The 20,666-nt window shown below is 49.6% G+C and overlaps 1 protein-coding gene across 2 annotated transcripts in view; it reads right to left on the bottom strand.

Moving 5' to 3' along the window:
- Window positions 1–20,666, bottom strand: part of ADCY1 (adenylate cyclase 1) — a 234,389-nt gene that overhangs the window by 112,974 nt on the left and 100,749 nt on the right. For both annotated transcript variants that reach the window (XR_013978367.1, XM_080975772.1), the window contains exon 2: window positions 19,927–20,076. Coding sequence is in view for 1 of the 2 variants with exons in the window: in XM_080975772.1 (XP_080831898.1) it covers window positions 19,927–20,076 (150 nt within the window). In the remaining variant the exon portion in view is untranslated. The remainder of the gene's footprint in view (window positions 1–19,926; window positions 20,077–20,666) is intronic.

Below are 20,666 nucleotides of genomic sequence, written 5' to 3' on the forward strand. Positions count from 1 at the left end.
ACGGAGCTCACGGACTTCCAGGTATACCAGTTGCCCCACCCCAACGTAGAGAAAATTTATGTAGAGGTACAGATAGAGGGGGCCCCATGCCGCATGGAGCTTGACACGGGTTCAACTCTATCCATAATCTCGGCAAGGACCTTAAGGAAACTGTGTCCCACTGGGGGTCCCAAACTCAGGCCGGCCCCATTCACCCTCCGGGACTTCCAGAAACGTAAGGTCCCCACAATGGGGGTGGGGACCTTCAGGGTGCAATACCGAGGGCGGACGCGGCAACTGGACTTGCTTGTGGTCAAGGGCCCCTACATTAGCTTACTGGGATTGGCATGGTTTGGACCACTGGGGCTAGCTGTCACCGGGGTGAACCACACTAGCTTACAAGTGGACGTGGACGCCATATGCAAGGAATTTCCAGGGGTTTTCGATGGGAAATTGGGACAGTATACGGGCCCCCCCATTGCGCTACAGCTTGACCCCGCAGTACGACCGGTCAGGCTCAAGGCCCGCCGGGTCCCGTTCGCCTTGAAACCCCGTATAGACGAGGAATTGGACCGACTCGTAGAGCAAGGAGTGCTGGAGCCGGTGCCTAATGCTCCCTGGGAAACCCCAATCGTCACACCCGTCAAGCCTAATGGTTCGGTCCGCATCTGCGCAGACTACAAATGTACCATAAACAAGGCCCTCACGGCCCACGCATACCCAGTGCCAGTGGTCAGCCATGTCCTTGCCACCCTGGCTGGGTCGAAAATTTTTGGCAAGCTGGACTTGGCCCAAGCATATCAACAGCTGCCAGTAGATGAGGCCACAGCAGAGGCACAGACGATTGTGACGCACAGAGGAGCGTTCAGGGTAAAGCGGCTGCAATTCGGTGTCAGCGTGGCACCAGGTATATTCCAGAATATAATGGACTCTCTCCTTAAAGGGATTCCTGGCGTCACCCCCTTCTTCGATGATGTGTTGATTGCCGGCCCCACACCAGAGGAGTTTGAGGACCGCCTCCGCACCGTTCTGCACCGTTTCCAGACGGCGGGTCTCAAGGTGAAGCGGGAAAAATGTCTACTAGGAGTGCCTCAGGTGGACTTTCTGGGATTTATGGTGGACGCAGAAGGGGTCCACCCGACTGGGGACAAGGTACGGGCCATTTGTGATGCCCCAGCGCCCAAGAGCAAGACTGAACTTCAGGCCTTCTTGGGACTATTGAACTTTTACCATTCCTTCCTTCCCCACAAGGCGGCGGTAGCGGAGCCCCTACACAGACTCCTGGACAAGCGGGCCCCTTGGGTGTGGGGCCAGCGCCAGGAGGCCGCATTCCAGGCAGTCAAGGACTTGCTTGTCTCAAACTCGGTCTTGGCACACTTCGACGAGAGGCTGCCGGTGGTGCTAGCATGCGACGCCTCACCCTATGGCATTGGAGCTGTCCTGGGGCACCAACTCCCGGATGGAAGAGAGGTACCGGTGGCGTACTTTTCCCAGACACTCAACACAACCGAGCGGAACTACTCGCAAATCGACAAGGAGGGTCTGGCAATCGTAAAGGGAGTAAAAAAATTCCAAGATTTCTTGTACGGGCGGCCCTTCACCGTGGTGACTGACCACAAGCCGTTGCTTGGCTTGTTTGCCCCCGAAAAGCAGACCCCCCAAGTGCTGTCTCCTCGCGTCCTCAGGTGGTCAATTTTCCTTGCCAGCTACCAGTATGCACTGATTCACCGACCTGGGAAGGCGATGGGCCATGCGGACGCCCTCAGCAGGCTACCACTACCGGAAACAGGCCCTGACCCAGCACCTGCACAAGAGGTTATGAGCCTGGAGCTGCTTCCCGACCGCCCCATTCAGGCACAAGAAGTTGCACACCATTCCAAGAAAGATAGGGTCATCTCCCGGGTCCTGGACTGGGTGTGGAGGGGATGGCCCAGCAGCAGCCCCGGGCCAGAATTCGCCGGCTACACAACCCGCAAACATGAACTGTCGGCCCACAAGGGGTGCCTGTTATGGGGAAGCAGAGTCGTTGTTCCCCAGCCCCTCTGCAAAAGGGTCCTCACAGCCCTACACGAGACACATCCAGGGGTAGTAAGAATGAAGGCCCTTGCCAGGAGTTATGTGTGGTGGCCGGGGATCGATGGAGAGATAGAGGCCTGGGTCAAACACTGCCAGGCCTGCCAAGAATCCCGCCCAGACCCCCCAAGGGCCCCAGTCCAGTCCTGGGAGTCCGCCCGAGCACCATGGTCACGCCTGCATGTGGATTTCGCTGGCCCCTTTCAGGGGAAAACATTCTTCATAGTGGTGGACTCCTACACCAAATGGCTGGAAGTCGCACTGGTACCGTCCACTTCCACATCCGCAGCCATCCGGGTACTACGCAGGCTGTTTGCAACCCACGGGCTCCCTGACACTCTCGTCTCAGACAACGGGACTGCATTTACGTCAGGAGAATTCCAAACCTTCACAGCGCAGAACGCCATCCGCCACATCCGTTCGGCGCCGTTCCACCCTGCCACCAATGGCCAAGCAGAATGCATGGTGCGGACCACCAAGGACACCCTTCGCCGCATGACGCAAGGGGACTGGGAGTACCGCCTTGCCACATTCCTTCTAGCACAGCACAGCACCCCCAGCTCAACGACTGGCCGGAGCCCCGCTGAACTACTAATGGGTCGGCGCCTTGCAATCAGATTGGACCGCCTTCACCCCGATAGAGCTCAGGATGAGGTAGTGGTGGGGGAAGGCAGGAACCCCCGGACCTTCGAGGCCCAGGACCCAGTGTACGCAAAGAATTTTGGGGCAGGCCCAGCATGGGTACCCGCCACAATCACCAGGGTCACTGGCCCCGTGTCGTACGAGGTGCTAACGGATGGGGGGCAATGCTGGCGCCGCCACTGCGACCAGATACGGCGACGATTCCCGGGAGAAAACCAGGAGGAGGACAGGTCAGAGGAGTCCCAAGGGAACAGCGGGGCAGTGAGGCCCATAGAGCAGGAGGGGCCAGCAGGAGAGGCAGAATCAGTAAATACAGAGAGGACCCGTGAGGCCGAAAGGACACCGGAACCAGAACCACGACTGAGCGAGCCGGTTGCACCAGACCAAACAGCCGCATCACAGCCAGCATCCTTGGAACACGAGCCAGAACCCGGAGCCCGGACCAGGGAACACCCCAGGCCACAACGCACACGTAGGCCGCCGGCATACCTTGAGGACTATGAATGCGACCTCCCGGGCAGGACTGGAACTTAGAGGGGAGGGGTGTTATGTACTGAGTTGAATAGGATCCAAACTGTAGCAGTCTGATTGGTCCTAGAACAATAGGATCCAAAAGGCAGCAGTCTGATTGGTCCTAGAACAATAGGATTCAGAATGCAGCAGTCTGATTGGTCCTAGAACAATGCAGCAGTATGATTGGTTGGCAGGAACCACCCAATCCTGCTCCAGATAGAAGTGAATCCACAACCTGATTGGCTTACAGTAGAATTCCAGAATTAGCCAATCATGTGCAGCCCATTGTGTAAATAATGTATATAAAGCAGATACTGTGAGGGGACATTCATTCATTCCTCCTCACCACTATGAGCTGAATAAAGAGCATGAAATCACTTTGCGACTCTGAGTATATTTCATTTTCTATGAAAGAAATCTTTCCAGTTCAAAACACGACTCAGTAGCAGATTCACTTGGCAGTTTATAATCTTGTCCCATCCATCCTGCACGTCTGTAAATTAGAGCCAATTTCATCCTAATAAACAGAAGAGCCTCTGTATATTGATGGGTGCATCGGAGGATTACTGAAAGGCAAAGTGTCTCCTTTCATATAGGAGTGAAAGTCAGGTACAGTGGTACCTCTGGTTACATATTTAATTTGTTTTGGGGGTCTGTTCTTAACCTGAAACTGTTCTTAACCTGAAGCACCACTTTAGCTAATGGGGCCTCCTGCTGCCGCCGCGCCGCCAGAACACGATTTCTGTTCTCATCCTGAAGTTCTTAACCTGAGGTACTATTTCTGGGTTAGCGGAGTCTGTAACCTGAAGTGTATGTAACCTGAAGCATCTGTAACCTGAGGTACCACTGTATCAAGACGATCTGCGAGTGAAGCTCACTCCCCTGCCCTGGGCCCTGGGGGGAGTTTGCAAGGACAATTATCCTCAAATCATCCTTGTTTATCATTTGCAAACAATCTCTGCTAATGTGGGAGTGGCAGCCATTAAGGCAGATCAGCACCAGATGTCGATTATGTACAATAGGTTTGGTGCTACAGGTTAAAATTATTGCATTCCAGAGCCCAAATAACCTTTTGTGAGATTTTGCAGAAATGAGCTAACTTCATCATATAGCATTTGAATGCAGAAAAGTGTTTTAACATACACTAGTATCTTGTTCTGATATGATTCCCCCATCCTCAAAATTGTCCGTCCCAAAGAGGGAGGAAGAGCAGGTTGTGCTCCTGCTTCACTATCCACTTCATTCATCATGAAACAGAAAGGGTGACATATTGAAAGAGAATTTTATTACAGACTCCCTCACAGTGCCACCCCACCCCTGGAGCAAGGTCTGGGCCAAGAAGAGGAACAAACTGGACAAGACAACATTATGGGATTTAAAATTGGCACAACTTTATTCATTCCAGATGTAGGTTGGATTTGGCTTAGGCATTGTGTGTATACCCCTCACAGCCCCTGACTCAGCAGGACTGGCCAGGATTCAAATAAACCAATAGCGGGAAAGCCCGCCAATCTCCAGCAGCCAGCCTGGGAATTTCCCACGGCCGGCCGCCTAGCCCTGATGTTGCTTCCAAGGGTGAGGGGCCCAGCATGAAGGGTCGCAACAGCTGCCCACTCTGTTTCTGGGTAAGCAGACATTCTTCAGAGGAATGTGAGATAACATGTTTAAAATAAATATATTCACCTTTTTCCATGGGAGGAGAAGAATCGGGACAAAATCAATCACAATCTCTCCCTTAGGGTGATCTGCTGGTTGAATAATGTCTGAACAGGCTTCAGGAAATGTCAGAAAAATTGGCCTTCCCATGGAATAATGAAAGCTGAATCCTAGGCATGGTAGCACACCATCTGGTCTCCGACTCACTCAGCTGCTGTCACAGCAATCAGATTGTTGCATGGACATGCATGGAGAGGCCTGACAAATGCACTTAGCTGGCAGGCTGGGTTTGCTATCCTGCATAGTTATGTCTCCTTGAGCTTTGTACAGAACTGTAGCCAGTGGGCACAATTCTGCAACTGTGTTCAATATCCATGTGTGCTTGTTTACCTAGCTATCATACTACCAACTTTACTCTATGCTTGTGCAAGATGGACCACTTACAAGCACCATCGCCAACTCCTTGAAAGATTCTATCAACAGTGTCTCCAAAAAAATTAACATATTACTTTGGAAGACAAGCAAACTAATGTCAGTGTACTGGAAGAAACAAAGATTGCTAGTGTTGAAGCAATGATTCTTCAACTTTGTTGGACTGATCATGTGATTATCATCTTCCAAAGCAACTACTCTATTCCAAACTTAAATACTGGTGAAATACTGGTGGACAAGAAAAGAGGTTTAAAACTCTCTCAAGGCAAATCTTTAAAAATGTAGTATAACCACTGATAACTGGGAAACATTGGCCTGTGTCAAGGTGGTATTCCCTCTTCACAGTAACACTCCAGTACAATCAGCGTGATATTTACAGTCTTTTTTAAAAAAAATGATATTTATTAAGCATTTTAAAGTTACAGAAAAAACAAAGAAACAAAGAAGAAGAAAAAACAAGGGAAAAGAAAACAGCAGTCAAACCATACAAATCAATAAAAAAAACACATCAAAATCCAAAAAACCAAAGTAAACCACAAACAATTAAAAACAGATCCAATATTCCCAAATCCTTAACTGTCATTGCCTTATTTCATCGACCTCCTCACACCTCCTGTCAGGGGTTCAGGAGCAGAGGCAAGGGCAAGGGAGGAAACAGAGAGCGAGGGAGAGGAGGCAGAAGAAAAGATGAGTGATGACGACGACCCGAGATCTCCGAGTCTTTCCAGTGAATCAGAAGATTCACAGAAAGGAGCACCAGTGGCCAGGGCAAGGGGGGAGCCTAGGGGGACACCCCAGGAAGATAGAGCCAGAGGGGACTCAGAGGGGAGCAGTTGGAAATCAGGACCAGCGTCACCGCCAGAGAGCAGGGAAGAGGAAGGGCGCCAGGGATCAAGCGCTGGCAGCTCACAACAGGGGGGAGGGCACGAGTCAGGAGTGGCCACACCTCCTTCGGGGAGCGAAGAAACGGTCAGACGGAAGGTGGAAGGTTGGGCGCGCGTGCCAAGTTCAAATGCACAGGAAGGTGGCGCAGTAGGCAGCCCGGAAAGGGAGCCAGGTCCTAAAGCCCGCCGAAAGGAGGGAGAAGAGTCAGGGGGGTCAGCGTCAGCGTCAGAGGAATCCCGGAAGGAAGAGACCCCGGGGGGCAGAGGGACCCAGAGAAGAACAGTCAGGCGGAAAAGGTGGAGCAAGGCTAGGATATTAAGTTGGTGTACAAGGGGCGGAGACTCAGATGGAGCTTCGCCGATCTAACCATGAGACGTAGAGTTGCACGCAGCAGCTTGAGAATGGAAACTGTAACTCAATAAAGACTTTTATTTAATGATCGCTGGCTAGCGTGATCCTCTGTGAGCTAGGATCTGGAAGCAGCTCTGACAGTAAGCTCCATCCCTAGATTGTGGGCATCTACGTCCTCGCGGAGAGGAGAGAAAGCGGGTGCCTACTAGCGAGCTCACGAACGGCAGACAACATGACAGCCGAACAGCAGATAGTGGAACTCAGAGAAGCAGTGACACGACTGAATGCCGAGGCTCTTGCATCCAGGAAGAGAGAGGAGGACGCAGCTGCCGCCTACAGGGATCTCCAGGTCAGGTTGGAAGTGCTTACGAAGCAAGGGCAACTGACACCCAAACCGGAGGGGATTGGGTTGGGGAGACGAACAGGCGGTCTGGTCTCTCACTTCGATGGGAATTTGCAACAGTACCCCAACTTTAGAGCAGATGTAATGTGTGCACTGCAACTGCTGAACAAAGACTTTAGAGATGAGCAAGAGAAGGTGGGATTCATCATGTCCCATTTGCATGGAGATGCTAAAGCATGGCTGCGCAATTTGTGGAGAGATAAGGATCCGGCGCTCCAAAATGCGGATGCCTTTATTAAAGCGATGGATGGGTGCTTTTTATCAAGCATTGACGTGGATCTTGCTCGGCAGGAGATACATGGACTGAAGCAAGGGAGGGCCAGCGTAAGGCAGTACCATGCCCGCTTTTTCGCTTTGGTCAGTGCCCTGGAATGGGACAGAGATTCGGCTCCTGTAAGAGACCTGTTTTGGGAGGGATTGCACGGCTCGGTTAAAGATGAAATTGCGAGGGGGGAGAGACCCCGGACCACGCAGGAGATCGTTCAGAGGGCGCTGGCGGTGGGGGTGCGGCTGGAAGGACGTCCGTGGAGCAGGGACGAAGGGCGTGGAGGGCGCGAACCAGCCAGGGGCTCCTCCTTCCTTCCCAGAGAAGCAGCGCGTGCGCAATCCACGCCTCCGCCAGGAGGAGGAGCGGAACCTATGGAGGTTGGAGGTGCAAGGGCTCAGTCAGCAGCCAGAGCCCTAGCACCGGCAGCAGTGAAAGCGAAGCCTCCTAGAGGGAACAGGAAGTGTTACATCTGCGATGATCCACAGCATATGGCGAAAGAGTGTCCCCAGAGGCTCCACAAGCACACTGCAGCCTCAGCAATGGTAACTGCAGCAACGCAGCAAGGACAACCACAGCAGGGAAACGAAGGAGTCTGGTTGGAGGAAGAGGCACTGGGGCCCAACCAGACGTGTCAGTGAAGCAGTCCCCAGAGATTTTACAGCCCATGGACCCCCTCCCGCCCAAACCGGTAGTGAAGCTCACCGCGTCGCTCCAGCTGCCCAATGGAATCACCATGGACGTGCCAATCACCATTGACTCCGGAAGCAATGCGGACTTTATAGGGCAGGACTTTGTCGACCGGCACGCTATACAGTTGCTGCCTGCCACGCTGCCCCTGCAGGTTGTCACGGTGGATGGCAGGGAGCTGCTAGGGGGGCAAGTGGTGAAGCAGATGCCACCAATGGTGATGCGACTTGGGAATCACAGGGAAATCATCAGCTTCAATGTCACTCAACTATCGGACATGCCCATTGTATTGGGCATGAGTTGGCTGGACAAGCACAGCCCGACGCTGGCTTGGTACCAGAGGCAGCTGACCTTCGGCTCTTCCTTTTGCGCTGAACACTGCATCGTGCCCAGGCAGGAAGGAGGGGAAGAGGAGTCACAGCTGCAGCTAGGCACGCTGCAAGCGGTTCCCCACAAGTACGCAGAATTTTTGGAGGTTTTCTGCGAGAAAGAGGCAGACAGGCTACCCCCCCACAGACCATATGACTGCAAAATTGACCTGCTGCCGGGGGCGGCGCTACCCAAAGGGAAGCTGTATTCCATGTCTGAGGACGAACTGCAGGAACTCAAAGAGTTCATAGATCATAATTTGGAGCGCGGTTTCATCCGAGAGTCCAAGGCAGCGGGGGGCAGTCCGGTATTCTTTGTTAAGAAGCGGGACACGCCCCAAAAAAGACTTGTAGTGGACTTTCGCATCTTGAACAGTGTGACCAAGCCATCGGACTTCCCCATGCCCCGAATCGACGACCTCCTCGCAAAGGTACGGAAGGGCAGAGTGTTCACCAAGTTGGACCTGCGAGGGGCATACAACCTCATTCGCATGCGGGAGGGAGATGAGTGGAAGACAGCCATGTTCACGCCCCTGGGCACCTACGAATATAGAGTTATGCCTTTTGGATTGCAAAATGGCTCCCACGTTTTTCAAGCTTTCATGCATCACGTGTTGGCGGGGCTCCTCTACAAGACGTGCGTCTGTTTCTTGGATGACATCCTGATCTTTTCGGAATCGCAGCAGGAGCATGACAGACATGTCAAGGAAGTGCTGAGCAGGCTACAGCAACATAGGCTTTACGCCAAGCTGGAGAAGTGCCAATTCGACGTGACCGAGGTGGATTTCCTGGGCTACAAGTTGTCTGATAAAGGGCTCGCCATGGACAGCGCCAAGGTCCGAGCAGTGTTGGATTGGAAAAGCCCACGCAACCGGAAGGAGGTCCAACGGTTTGTCGGCTTCGCGAACTTCTATCGCAAGTTTATCAAAGGCTTTGCGATGCAGACAGCGGCCATCACGGACACGCTCAGCTCCAAGAAAAAGAAGTTCATCTGGACAGAGCAGGCGGAGCAGTCCTTTCAGGCACTCAAGCGTCTCTTCGCGTCGGAAGAGCAGCTGCTTCATGTCAACCCCAGCAGGCCGATGAGGGTGGAGACAGACGCTTCGGACAGAGCCGTGGGAGCAGTCCTGCTGCAGAAAGACCCGCAGGGGGTTTGGAGGCCGGGAGCGTTTTACTCAAGGAAGCTCAGCAAGTCCGAACAGAACTACACCATCTGGGACAGGGAGTTGCTGGCCATTCATGCAGCGTTCAAAGCGTGGAGGCACTTCCTGATCGGCGCCAAGCACACGGTGCAGGTCTGCACGGACCACAAGAATCTAGAGCACTGGCGCACGGCACAGTTCCTGAACCAGAGGCAGATACGTTGGGCTGAGTTCTTTGCGAATTTCGACTTCCGAATAGAGTATGTCCCGGGGGACACCAACATCATGGCGGATGCTCTCTCCCGTAAGCCACAGTATCTGGAGGAGGCAACGCCAGCGGCCGCCATGCACATCTTCGCACCGACAGTGTGGGCGTGCGCGGCGGCAACAGTTGACCTGGATGCGGTGCGACGAGCGTTGCAGGATGACTCCTTCGCGCAAGCAAAGATGGCAGAGGTGCACAGGGGCACGGCAGCGACCGACGAGTTCCAGCTGCGAGATGGTTTGCTCATCCGTAAAGGGGCCATCTACGTGCCGGGAGACGAACTTCGCGCCAAGGTACTGCAGCAGCTGCACGACGCGCCCACTGCCGGGCACTTTGGCAAGGAGAAGACGGTGGAATTAGTAGCCAGAGACTTCTGGTGGCCCGGAATGAGAGGGGAAGTCGCGGACTACGTGGCGAGGTGTGACACCTGCCAGAGGTCCAAACCAGTGCACAGACCGCCGGCCGGACTGCTGGAACCGCTGCAAACTCCGTTCGAGCCATGGGAGAGAGTGGCCCTGGACTTTGTCACGGATCTGCCCAGCTTGAGGGGCAAGACGGCTGTGCTGGTGGTGGTGGATTTGTTCTCCAAGATGGCACATTTCATTCCGTGTGCGAAGGTGGCCACGGCGGAACAAACCGCCAAACTGTTCATAGACCATGTGTTCAAGGTTCACGGTCTGCCGCGGTCTATTCTGTCCGACCGAGGGCGACAGTTCATCTCAAACTTCTGGCAGAGGCTGATGGGCTTCCTGAACGTCAAGATCAACCTGGCGTCGGCTAGACACCCGCAGACCAACGGGCAAGCGGAGCGGGTCAATGCCATCATGCAGCAGTACCTGAGATGTTATGCGAATCAACAGCCTGCGACGTGGGTGGATTACCTGCCTCTCGCCGAGTTCGCCTACAACAACACGAAGCACGTGTCCACGGGGGTCACGCCGTTCTTCGCCAACAACGGGAGGCACCCTAGAACCTTCCCGGGACTGGAAAGAATGGGGGAGGGGGAGCCGCAGACAGCAGATGCGTTCGCGTCGGAGTTGCAGGAGGTCCATGATCAGCTGCGGCGGCACCTGGAGCTGGCTAAACACGCATACAAGGTACAAGCGGACAAACACAGAAGGGTTGGCGAAGAGATCCATGTGGGAGACTGGGTCTGGTTAGCAGCCCACGCAGTGCCGGCCAGGTCGTTGGCGAAGAAGAAACTAGGGCATAAACAACTGGGGCCCTACCAAGTCGACGAACAGGTCAACCCGGTGGCTTTCAGGCTGGCTCTTCCGGAGGGTTCCAGAATGCATCCGGTGTTCCACAGATCGGTGCTCACTCCCTACAAGGCACCTCACAGGTTTCAGGAACCAGGAACGGCACCGGGTCCGCTCCGAGAGAGAACCGGGCAAGGGGGAGTGGCACAGGAGGAGCGCATCAACGAAGTCACGGAGATTTTGGACTCCAGATGGGGGGAAGAGGGGGTAGAATACCTTCTCGCCAAGGAGGGCACCCCGGCCAGTGCCAACAGCTGGGTGCCGGGCTACGCTTTAGACGAACCTCTGCTCAAAGAAGAGTTTCATGCCCTCTTCCCACATAGGCCAATGCCAGCAGACTTTTTCGACGACTGGCTTTTCACGCCCACGCTTTCAGCCAGCACGTTCCGGGGGTTCGACTCGGACGAGGAACCGACACGAGACGCCCGTTCCCCAGAGGGGTCACCCTCGGGATCTGCTTCAGAACCCTCGTATTGGTGGGATGATCGACCAGAGGAGCAGTTCCGCAGAAGGTGGCTGGAGGGTCCAGGACGAGCAACGTCTCCAGAAGGCAACGAGGGAGAGACGGACATGGACGTTTTCGGGGACGACCCGGGTTTCGAGCACGGCGGCACAGAGATGGAAGCGGAGGTGACCGTCGTCAACGAGAGCAGGGAGGAAGAACCGGAAGACTTCGGATGGCGGCCCGCCACGGGAAGCGAACTGTATCCGACATTCGTCCCCCTGACACGGCAGCACCCAGATCCCGCACCGGAAGGAGGGGAGGGGGGAAGAGGGGGCTTCGAGGGGGGGATGGATGTCAGGGGTTCAGGAGCAGAGGCAAGGGCAAGGGAGGAAACAGAGAGCGAGGGAGAGGAGGCAGAAGAAAAGATGAGTGATGACGACGACCCGAGATCTCCGAGTCTTTCCAGTGAATCAGAAGATTCACAGAAAGGAGCACCAGTGGCCAGGGCAAGGGGGGAGCCTAGGGGGACACCCCAGGAAGATAGAGCCAGAGGGGACTCAGAGGGGAGCAGTTGGAAATCAGGACCAGCGTCACCGCCAGAGAGCAGGGAAGAGGAAGGGCGCCAGGGATCAAGCGCTGGCAGCTCACAACAGGGGGGAGGGCACGAGTCAGGAGTGGCCACACCTCCATCGGGGAGCGAAGAAACGGTCAGACGGAAGGTGGAAGGTTGGGCGCGCGTGCCAAGTTCAAATGCACAGGAAGGTGGCGCAGTAGGCAGCCCGGAAAGGGAGCCAGGTCCTAAAGCCCACCGAAAGGAGGGAGAAGAGTCAGGGGGGTCAGCGTCAGCGTCAGAGGAATCCCGGAAGGAAGAGACCCCGGGGGGCAGAGGGACCCAGAGAAGAACAGTCAGGCGGAAAAGGTGGAGCAAGGCTAGGATATTAAGTTGGTGTACAAGGGGCGGAGACTCAGATGGAGCTTCGCCGATCTAACCATGAGACGTAGAGTTGCACGCAGCAGCTTGAGAATGGAAACTGTAACTCAATAAAGACTTTTATTTAATGATCGCTGGCTAGCGTGATCCTCTGTGAGCTAGGATCTGGAAGCAGCTCTGACACCTCCCTTTTTTGTATTCCAGTTATTAATTATAACAGCAAATCCATCCCATTTTTCATAATATTCTGTCATTAAATTACCTTAATCTATTTTAACCTTATCTTACTATAAAAGACCCTAGAACTTAAAACTTAAATCTTATTTATACCAATTTCTCATAACCATAACATATTCTTGCATAGTTCTTTTTAACATTTCTGCTAAAGCCAAATAGTTTCGTTCCAACATTTTTCTAATACTCATTAATTTTACAAAACAATCCTAAATAGAAAATGTTTTAAAACTTTCTTCCAATCTTCATCCAACGTCTCTTCCTCCTGGTCCCGGGTTTTGTCAGTCCTTTCTGTCCCATCCATCTAGTTCATTAACCTGGTAATCTTATGTCCGAGGCCCTTAAGTCTCTTCCATGTCCCTTCCGCAGATCTTCTTCATATTTATACCTGTACTTTACTTTGTCTCCTGGTCCTTTCACTCGTGGAAACTCCAGCTTGACAGTATTTTTGTCCCTTCTCGACAGATCAGCCCCTTTTCCATAATCCACACTGAACTCCATGTGGTATTTAAAAGCATGTTTCAAAGTCCCTCCAAAGTTGAGGACCCCCACAACCCCAAACTCCTCACGGCCCATTGCTAGACTTGGAAAGTCAAGACATCCCTGCATAGGGGGGTCTATCCATCCCCCCATCTCCAAGCCCAACAAAACTCTATCTCTCCAAATCTGGCTTTTTCCAAGTTCATTTGTCAAATCCAACAACTCATGTTCCTGCTGGGCCACAGCTCCCTCCATCTCTGCCACCCGAGGTCCAACAACGATCTCCTCCCTCATCTGATCTGTCAGAGCACACTCCTGAGTTGATTCCTGGGTGGGTTCTATATAGATACCCACTACCTGTCCAAAATTTGTAATCGCAACAGTCATCAAATCCGTCTTCTCATGTAACTGTTCCAATAAAGCACTTGTCTTACAGAAAGCACGCACCAGAGCCTCTGAATACATTGTTATGCAAGGTCAGAAGTCTGTTCCCATGATCTTAATCTGTTTGCAGCTGCGAAGCTCCCCAGTTCAAGTTTAATAACAGTTTCACAAGCTCCCTCTAGGGGAAGAACTTCTATTTGTATTAATCTCTTTCCTTTTTTTTTTTTTAACAGCAGATCTAACAACAAAGTTTCCTTTTTCAGATATTTTGTCAGTATTTGTTCCTTTAAAATGCGAAAGAGAACAATGGAATCACTATGTTTCTCTTCTTTTAACTATCTGTCAAAAACATTTGTCTATAGTCAATGAACTTCCCAAAAACGTCTGTCCTGACATCCCGCTCCCAGGTTCAAGACGGTGGAAAATTACTTTTCTTTACACTCTCTCCTGCAAGTTTAAACCATCCGGAAAAAATCCCCCCTCTTCTCCTGCTTCCGAAGGGGGTTCAGTAGTTTTAGATGATGAAAGTTGATCCTTTACAAACGATTTTCTGAACTCTAGTTTGCCATGTCTTTGCTTTAATCTATCTACAAGAAACGGAAGGCTAACTTCCTGTTTAGACCTTCCCGCTTCAGTGCCAAATTAAGAAGAATTTCCTAATCCAATTTTCCCTTCTACTCACAGATCGTTGTTTAAAGTCCAATTGTCCAAATTTGATCTGCTCACGGGTAGTTGTTTTTGTAACCAAATTGTCCCAGGAAAAAGGTAGCGCTCTCCGGCAACGGCTGTGTGGCTTCGCTCCACGGAAGAAGCAGTTGACTCTCAGGACCGCGCCACTAGCCCCTCTTCGCTCCGGAGCCCGTAGTTGGGTTCCTTTACGGATTGGGGGGGGCGCAGAAGGTGCCCGCCGAGTCCCATGGTCACAGGCTTCCTCCGCCTGTGATTTTTTGAAGGGTCCCCGCTTCGCCGTAGCGGAACAGACCCGTTTTCCGTGGAGCCAGTCCCTCCAGATCAGAGGGAGTCCGCCATTACCGATGGCGCCACCCCGGAAGCCGATATTTACAGTCTTTATTACATATATACTTAAAGAATAGTTACAGCATCATGCATCTGAACCTGTCGAGTCAGATTTGGGGAGTGGCTTCTTTCAATTCTGGCGCAAACAAAGTAGGTGTGGAAACCTCACAAGACGTCTTTGATCTTTACGTTTCATTTCCCTCCTTGCCTGTGCTGATGTGAATGCTCCCCCCCTTTCTGAGTCTGAACTTCCTTCTCTCGGCTCTGGTGGGTTATAGGGCTCTTCATCATCTCTGACCCCCTGCTCCACCTGACCCCTGCTCCACCTGAATACTCTTGCCCCCTGTTCTGTTTCATGCATCATTTCCCTGTCTTCCTCTCCTGACAGTTCCTGCTCAGAACCCTCTCCTGATGAAGCAGCGTGTTCTGGCTCTTCCCTGACAGCCTGCGAGCGCTCCAGTTGGAGAACAGCCTTTACCCAAGGTGCCATGGACTTTGAAGAAGCACAAACTGAGGAAGAAAGGGAGACATGAGCTAAGAGGAAGGCAGTTTGGCAAATCCTCACCGTGATCAACTCCCACCCAGAAATCTATGTCTCCATTGTGGAAGGATGTGTGGATCCAGAATTGGCCTCCACAGTTACCTACAGATACACCATTAAGACTATGTTCATGGAAGACAATCTTACTCGGCTAGGAGTGATTGCCAAAGAAGAAGACGAGTGCATTTCCTTACATCTTTCACTCCCTCAATATTAACTACCAGCATTGAACCTCTGAATTATGTATTAGATTTTGAGTGGGGTGAACTGCTAAATAGTTTGGCCATTTCACAGGTGGCACAAGGGAGTTGCCACTGGGGATAGCTAAGAAAACTTGGATGTTGTGTGTAGGGGCTTCAGACCCCTGTTTTCGAATCTATTAGTTTGTATAAGCTACACATTTCTTGTGTTTCTGTTTCTGAAAGAATTTTAATTCTGCTTAGCATCTGTTAGACTGACACTTGACTAGGGCTAAAAATATACAAGGGTTCACAGCATCATGAACAAAACCTCACTGCATGTAGCTATTGAGATGGTACCCTTGATTGATTGAGGGCCGGGGGGAAGTTGCCATGCAATCACAGTCACAAAGGGATATCCCGTTCATCACCACTATGCAGAATCTAGTTACATATGATCACAGCTTTCTGTCTCTCATGGAGTTTCAATGCTTTGTATGCCTGATAAGAATAACCTTTATAACAAAATCTATGTACACCCAGACACTACATATATCTGCTTTCCCTGTTCTCCCTCTTTTGTCTATTCATGGTTGCCTGACATCCACAGGGGTGCCCACTTTGTATTCCCCATGTGGCAGTGGGCGAGGGAGCTGGCCAGCCCAGGCACTGGTGTACCCACGTCAGTAGACGTTGCCTGTGCCATAGCCTGGCCTGTTCCCAGAGAGAACTTTCTCTGGGCAGCCCAGGATGCTAGACAGCAGCAAGGAGGGTCAGGAGGATTTTCATTGCACCACTCTCCCTATGATGTGCTCATCACTGCTCTACATGGAAGTTAACTTCTGGGAAGAAAACATATGTTAATGGTGCTGTGAACTTTTTGCCTTCCTCATACACCTTAATAAATGCGTTAAAAACACACACTAGAGTTAATGGGTTTGGGGGAGACGTTCAGAGAGGTATAAACACAATTTACTCTGAACAGCAAGCAAAACTGATTATAAATAATGATATAACAGAAAATTGTAAAATAATGAAGGGAATGAGGCAGGGATGCCCACTGTCCCCATTACTATTTATACTGGTCTTGGAAACCCTGACAAGGAAAATAAGAGCAGAGGGTATAAGGGTAGGAAATAAATCTTTTAAACTAAAAGCATTTGCGGATGATCTTATAATAACAACAGAAAGTCCAAAGGAAAGTTTGCCAACTCCAGACTATGGCATTTGGTCAGGTGGCAGGTTTCAAACTCAACAAAAATAAAACCAACTTGTTGGTGAAAAATATGGTAGAACAAGATAAAAATGAGCTACAAAGAATTACTGGTATGACAATAAGTAAAAAAGTCAAATATTTAGGAGTATGGATTACAGTGAAAAATATTAACTTATTTAAAGACATGCTGGCCACATGATCTGGAAGCTGTACACCGGCTCCCTTGGCCAATAAAGCGAGATGAGTGCCGCATCCCCAGAGTCAGCCACGACTGGACCTAATGGTCAGGGGTCCCTTTACCTTTTTTTACCTAATGACATAAATAAAAAGAAATCTGGAGATCTGGGGCAGAATGAATCTATCATTCTGGGGGAGGATCTCTATGATAAAAATGAACGTGCTACCAATGATGTTGTTTTTGTTTCAATCAGTTCCAGTGATCAGTGGGGCGGGTCCGTTCAAAGATTGGCAAAGAGACATTTCAAAGTTTATTTGGTGGGGGGGGGACGGACCTAGAATTAAACAGAAATTACTAACAGAAATTAAAGATAGGGGTGGCTTCTCACTACCAGATCTAATACTATATTACGAGGCATCCTGCCTCTGCTGGATCAGGGAATGGATACTTTTACAAAACACAGATATGCTAGATTTAGAGGGTTTCAACAACAGATTCGGTTGGCACACGTACTTATGGTACAAAAAAGCCAAAGTACACAGAGGGTTCCTGAATCATGTGTTATTATTATTATTATACATGGTATGGAATAAATATAAGAATTTGCTAGAACAAAAAAGGCCCTGGTGGCTATCACCGCTTGAGGCAATTTCAGTAAAGAAAATGAACATGAGCAAAGACTGGGCAACTTATAAAGGACTTCTTAAGGAAGAGGACCAGTTAAAATGGAGGGGGGGTAAGAAACTGTTTAACTCACTGGTTACAATATCACCAGTTGAATGATATATTCAAAGCAGATTTTTTAAAAAGACTTCCCCACTAAGTTATCGAGATTTGAGGAGTTAATACCAAGTAAGGGGGAACTACTTTCCAAAATGTATAGGATCTTGCTAGATTGGTCAGTGAAAGACGAAGAAGTAAAATCAGTGATGATTCAATGGGCCAAAGATTTTGGGTATAACATTCAAAGGTCAGCCTGGGAAAAACTCTGGAGAGAGGACTTAAATTTTACTGAGTGTTACACTTTGAAAGAAAACTACATGAAGATGCTCTATTGCTGGTACTTGACACCCAGTAAGCTAGTGAAAATGTACAGAACCAGCTCCAACTTATGTTGGAAATGAAAAGAAATAGAAGGAACTATGTATCATATGTGGTGAAAACGCAAAAAGATAAAGGAATTTTGGGAAATGATCTACAACAAGCTAAAAAAAATGTTTAAATTAAACTTTCCCAAATAACCGGAAGCCTTTCACCTCGGGATCATAGGTGTAGAGTTACCAAAAGACTTAAGGAGATTATTCATGTATGCAACCGCAGTAGTGAAAATGTTGTTAGCCCAAGGTTGGAAAGGACAAAACCGACAAAAATGAAATGGCATACAAAATTATTTAAGTACACTGAAATGGCAAGATTAACAGGGAAAGTTAGATTAAAAATTCAATAGAGAATGGGATAAATATAGACAATATGTAAAAGATCACTGTAAGCATGTAAAATCTTTGGCAGGCTTTGAATGACTTCTGCAATGTGAAATAACTCTTAGAAGCATTGGATAATTGTAAAATAGATGCTGTTCAATACGCATTTGATATAGTTACACAGAGAACCCAGGTTGGGGAGGAGGGAAGCCTCAATATGGGAAAACCTTATTTTCTTTCTTTCTTTCTTTCTTTCTTTCTTTCTTTCTTTCTTTCTTTCTTTCTTTCTTTTTCTTCTCCCCCCCCCCCAAGTATACTACTAATGGAGAGCTATAACTGTGATTCACTGTATAAAATCAATAAAGATCAAATATTAAAAAATAAAATAAATGCATTAAATTGCCAGTGCTTTCATTGCGGGTAGCAGAGGCACTAGGCAGGATTAATAGTCTACTGGGGATCTTGCACAATGGCTGATGATCAGATCCCCACACAATGCCATGTCAAACTCTGGTAAGATGTAACCAAGAGCAGTTGTCACCCATTTTTAACCCACACCTGCCTCTATTGCTTCTGAACTATATTACCCCTGTTACCAGAATTTATGGAAAGGTTGGGGGGGTTTGCCACTCCAGCGGACATCATACACACACACCATGACTATCGAAATCAACAAATCACTCCTGCAGATGTCCCCACAAAGCACTTCATCACAAAGTCCCCTCCCCCATCTCTATTCAAAGGGCCTCCGCTACACATCATCAAATGTAACAATTCACTGATAAATGTATCTATGTGATGGCTCAATGGGAAAACTTTACAAAGTCATATAAAATTGCTCCAGTATAGGATTTTCGATGTTCCAACTTTGTTCTGTTCAGGAAAGAAACGGCTATGAAGGGGGGAGCCTGGGACGTGGGCAGGGTCAGCCATAATCCCTGAAGCCTGAGACCACATACTCAGCAGCTCCTTTCCTAGATGTTAATTGCTGGCATCCTGGCCCCAGAATGTCAGACAAGTGGCCATCTCAAAGACGATGGTGAACCCAGCCAAAATGGGTTGGGAACTCAGTCAGAACAAAAGAGCGTACTTAACATGACCGGGAGAACAGGAGCATGTACATACCTTTTGTTTTACTTAATGGGCGTGAGGTGGAGGTCAAGGAAAAGATGGGGCAAACCTGTTGCTCAGGTTTCTGCTGGAAACCCCTTCCAGATTGTGACATAACTATGATGTATTTGTGATATATGCATGATGCTTCACCTAGGGGATTGTGGGTAAAAGGGGGGAACTTATAAAAGAAGGAGACATCCTTTCCATGTGGTGGGTGGAAGTCCTGTTGCAGTCTTTTGAATAAAGATCGGATCTACTAGCTGCTGTTTTGCTCCTCTATTCTTGGCTGGTGTCTTTGTTTGGCAATCCAAGTGAGCCCAGGGATTTTCCTATAACACCCCTAACAACACCCCTCTCTCCATGTGGTGTGGAACTCAAGAGTCTTTGCCTAAATTTCAAGCTGCAAATGGCTAAGGAGTAAGTGGACTATTAACAGGTCCACTAACAGATAATCTAAAGTTATCTCGTCTGCAGCTTTACCTGAACAATCTTGTTTGCAAATTAACCAGCTTCAAGACTATTCATTCATAATAGTTAGTAAAGAGAAGGCAAGAAGAAGCATGACTCTGAAATCCAATTTACAAATTAAAATATAATTTGCGTTTTGGGTTAAGTGTTATCTTACTTGAGGCCAACAGAAGATTCTCCCATTTCTCTGCTTTATCTGGAGCTTATGCTAAATATGCCTGCTGTGTTTTCATTGTTGATAACAAATAAAGAGTGGGGCAACTGCGCTCTGCAAATGAAAATACACTTTGCAATTAGATGCTTTTCCTTACAGATCAGACTCTTGTCCTACAGGATATATGCCAATGTGATGCCAAAGAAAGACAAGGGGGGAAACAAAAACACATTTCAACTGACCTGTTTTTCATTTTCATCCTCCAGCTTCAGCCTGTCCTCTATGCAGTTCCTGGCCTGAAGGAATGCCTTTCTTTGTGCCCTCTCTGTCAAAATCCTCACAAAGACCCCATACAAATTTACACTGACAAAAAGGATAGCATTGGCCACAAGCTGTAAGAGAAAAGAAGGGGACAAAAGAGATATATTATAATTCAGACACTCTCACATATCACTATCAATCACCATTCTGACTAAAATCCAGTTTATTTTCACAGTATTATTTTGCAGTAGATCTGTCTTGCTGCTGGGTCAGATCACTGCTCCATCCAGTTCACTCTTGTCTTCCTCGACTGTCGGCACTTTGTCAGGTTCCCAGGAGTTTCCCCAGCCATTGCTAGCCCTTTTTACTGGAGATTCCAGTGGTTGCATGTGGGCAGTGGCAGAGCATGCTTTAACCGTACCCAAGGTGCAGGGGGCAAAAGGAGCCCACTGTTGTAAAATAAAAAATATGCCCTTTTCCCTTATGGGGTATCCAAGAGCCCATATAGAGTCCTTACATAAGTTCCCTATTGGTAGGAGAGAACAACAGAGGCCAACCAGAGAATATTGAGAAGCAAAGCAGCTAGTAAGCCTGATCTTTATTGATCTGTTGCAACAGGGTGCTCCCCTCACATGCAGGAAAGGCGGAGGACCCCCAAAATTGCTGTGCAAGGGCTTATAAAGACTTTTGAAATTCCCATCCTCTAGATCAAGACCACCCC

The sequence above is a fragment of the Podarcis pityusensis genome, assembly GCF_964106645.2.
Source record: "Podarcis pityusensis genome assembly, chromosome: 12".
Classification (NCBI taxonomy): Eukaryota; Metazoa; Chordata; class Lepidosauria; order Squamata; family Lacertidae; genus Podarcis; species Podarcis pityusensis.